The sequence below is a fragment of the Cyprinodon variegatus genome, unplaced genomic scaffold (assembly GCF_000732505.1).
Source record: "Cyprinodon variegatus isolate N-32 unplaced genomic scaffold, C_variegatus-1.0 Scaffold63, whole genome shotgun sequence".
NCBI lineage: Eukaryota > Metazoa > Chordata > Actinopteri > Cyprinodontiformes > Cyprinodontidae > Cyprinodon > Cyprinodon variegatus.
Genome location: NW_015150516.1, coordinates 60416 through 63887, shown reverse-complemented (window position 1 = coordinate 63887; position 3472 = coordinate 60416). Strand labels below are relative to the sequence as shown.

The 3472-nt window shown below is 38.2% G+C and overlaps 1 protein-coding gene across 2 annotated transcripts in view; it reads right to left on the bottom strand.

Annotated features, from left to right (window-relative positions):
* Positions 1–3472, bottom strand: part of LOC107082805 (SH3 domain-binding protein 4-A-like) — a 36588-nt gene continuing 33116 nt past the window's right edge. Inside the window, exons 4-6 of one of the 2 annotated variants that reach the window (XM_015371671.1) lie at positions 2541–2729; positions 380–642; positions 1–345 (exon numbers count right to left, since the gene is read on the bottom strand). In XM_015371671.1, coding sequence (XP_015227157.1) covers positions 418–642; positions 2541–2729 — 414 coding nt within the window. In that variant the 3' untranslated portion in view covers positions 1–345; positions 380–417. Of the gene's footprint in view, positions 643–2540; positions 2730–3472 lie in introns of both variants that reach the window. The other variant, XM_015371670.1, reaches the window with a different exon arrangement.

Here is a 3472-nt window from a genome sequence, read left to right as displayed (position 1 = left end):
AGTGACAAACTTTCAATAGTGGAGGCTAATGTCAACATGTAGAAGTTTTGTAGTTTAAATTATTTCACACAGACTGTTCTAATGTTCTCCTGAAAGTAAAAGAGAAGGAATATATGAGAAAAAGCTACAAAAACAGTCAGACGGGGATGGGAGTAACTTACAATGTATAAAAAGGACCCAAATACATCAGAGGAAATAGCAGTAAAAAGTAGAAAAAAGATGCAGAAAGAAGAGAAGGAAAACATGGGTTAGGAACAGATGCAGCAAGATTCCCAGCTAAAGCCTCCATATATCCTGAAGATCCTACAGATCAGATGATGCCTCGATATTTAGACACATTTTAGTTTTGGAACTTGGTTTGAAAAACTTCCATCAACAGTTAGAGAGCATTAATTATTTCCAAAGGGAAGTTGATGCTCAAACAGCAAAGTCTCCGTAGCCGGTGGGACAGAATGCAGCACTGCGGAGGGTATCGAGGCAGTTTACTAGGATCAGCGCGCCAGTCAGGTGTTTCCACCGCTTGGTGATGGGGTTCCTCATTTTGTCCAGACCATGGTGGAGCTCCTGGATCACGTCCCGATAGCTGTCCCCTTCGTGGGCAGCCCACGTCAGCAGAAAATCATAGGCTGGTTTCCACATAGACTGAAACAGAAAAGAGCTTTTTTAGGGAAAAAGACCAAATGATTGAAATTCTATATAGCGGAGGTCTTCAATAGGGGGTCCTTGACCACTAGGGGGTCCACAGAGGTACTGCATGGGGGTCGCTAAAGTTTGCGTTGATTTGACTTTGTTTTAATATTCCCCCCTACTAATTGAAATGTCTTTAAATACACATTAACATGAATTCAACACACTGTAGTAAACAGATAAAGGGAGGCAGAAGATCAGGGGCGGAGCTAGATGGGCCTTAGCCACTCATAGGCCACCCCTACCATTTTTATTGCCATCTAATACAGACGGTGGCAGCAGAAATACTATCAAGAGGAATGTTTAAACCTATGAAACATTTAAAATTTTCATATATTAATAGTTACTTGACAACTAAAACACTGTGGTTAATTATGCACATCAAAATACTAACATTATAGTTGATATACAGTATATACAGAGCGGAGTGTCCAGGTGCGAACATCTTCCTGAGCGGAAAGCGTGTGCGGCGCTCCGCTCCATTCACATGCTCTCTATAGCACCAGTTTGATATAACATAATTTTATACAATATATATATATATATATATATATATAATTAAGGGGTCCCTTGTCCATATCACATCAGTTTGGCAAACAATCACCACTACATTAAGTTTCTAAAATACAGATTCTAATTCTGAAAAAGGTGGAACTTCTAAAAGATGTAGAGATTTTCATGCTTTATTTGGTGTGAGGATTGGGTTTTTGGTGTGATCAAATGAAATATTTTTTAGTCTTCTAAGAATTTCTGTTTGCTTTTTTTATATGTAAGTTTTACTATAACAATCCAATGAAAAACTTCCAAAAATTCAAGTATTATTTGGAAGCATGGCTTTCATTTTTTTCCTCCCTAGAAGGTATATCTAAAGCAGGTAGCTTAGGGCCCTATAATTTCCGCGATCACGGAATCGGGGAATTGGCAAATTAGCGCGGAATCTAGTGTAAATGCGGAATTTTGGGGGGAAATGCACACCGGGGGACGCAAATCTGGGCGACACAACCCCTCCGTCATTTCCGCTCACCCTCCCCCATCAAAACATTGAAAAAATGGCGAAGCGGCTCTCCACAGCTCCGCTTTTTGCGAAAAAGTTGAGAAACACTTGTTTACATAGTTGCTGTATTTTATCTTGTTTTTTATGCACTTTAATGTACTGAATGGAAAATATGATTCTTTATGAAATACTTTATAATTCTGAAATTGAGAGGTCCTATTTTATTTTTTTACTTGAAAAAGCTAATGGAGCACTTTTATTTATAACCATTGGTTCATAACCATTAATTATTTGCTAGTACTTAGAGTGCAGTGTTATGTTGAAACATGAGTGAATGTGTTTTTTTTTTTACTCAATAAATTTAAGGTCATTCCTATTTTATTTGTGTACATTTTAATCATTAAAATTAAAAGCACATTCTTTTTACGACTTAAATAACAGTACAGGGTAAAAAAACTGAATTCGCAAAAATTTTAACGGAAAAAAAAGAATTTTCAAAAATTAAAACGGAAAAAACGGAATTTGGGAAAAAATAAAACGGAATTCCGGAAAAAATAAAATGGATTTTATAGGGCACTAGTAGCTTAGCTGTGTGTCTTCACAGAAGGACTGCTTAACTTTACTGTATGTCTCAACAAAGATACGTCTCTGTCCCAGACCGATCTACTGCTGGAATTAACTCCGTTAAAGTTCCTATAGAAAGTGCTCCCTGTGCTTTTCCATCTCCTTATGTTTGACCTCCATCTGGTCCCAGCAGATGGTTAATAGATCGACTGGATGTTAATTGATCCACATTAAATTTGACATAATCAGATATTTCTCATGCTTGTCTTGTAAATCCTGATATTGGGTGCCTCACCTCATTGTCCAGGACGCCGTTCTTGTCCCGATGCGGAGCCTCGTAAGCCTCCATCTGCTGCCTGGACACTCGGGCCAGCTTCTCGGCCAGCTCCCTCCACCTGGACGCCACCTCCACCGCCGTGGTCAACAAAACAAAGTCCAGGACCAGCTTAGCAACCAGACCCTGGCAGTCCATCTTCAGCAACGCCTGGTTGGTGAAAGACGGACAATCTCAGCATTGTTTCCCAGTGTGAAAGCACGTCCCTTACAATATGTAAAAACTGATCCAGCAACTCTTTCTTTAGAAGATCATTTGTCTGTTGATGAGTGACAGATAAACAAAAGGAACCTCTGGGCCTGGAGGAGGTTTACCTGAGAAAACGATATCTGGATTACTTTGCAAAGTGTACATTTACCCCAACCTGAGTTTAGATAAGCTGTGAAACACGACCATCTGAGTGGTTAGAGGGCTTCTTATTGTCATGAGGAGAAATTTAACAGTTGACATGCAACAGAAAACCGACCAGAGGAGTTAAAGAAATGCCACAGACATCAGCTGGATGATATTCTTCCCAAAACCCGCGGGATTTTTATGGTTTCAGAGTCTAATTGGTAAAATAAATGTAAAATAGATCACTACATTATATTTGCATGTCAGTTTCTAAATGTCTTGTTATATATATCAGATAAGCCTTATCTGTTTGGTTTATTCCAGAGGCTTGGATGTTGATGTTATCATCTGCCGATCTAGACTTTTCCGTCCTGATTAAATTTTATTTTGGATTCTCAGTTATGCTTCTATTTCTGTTATTCTGTGTCGTTGTCAAGATTTATATCAGTTTTGATTTATTTTTTAAGTTTTCCGTGTCATTTCTTTCAGTTATTTATTTTTTTGTCTAGTTTTTCATATTTTTATTGTTTCTGTTATCTTTAGATATCTTTTTCTCTTAT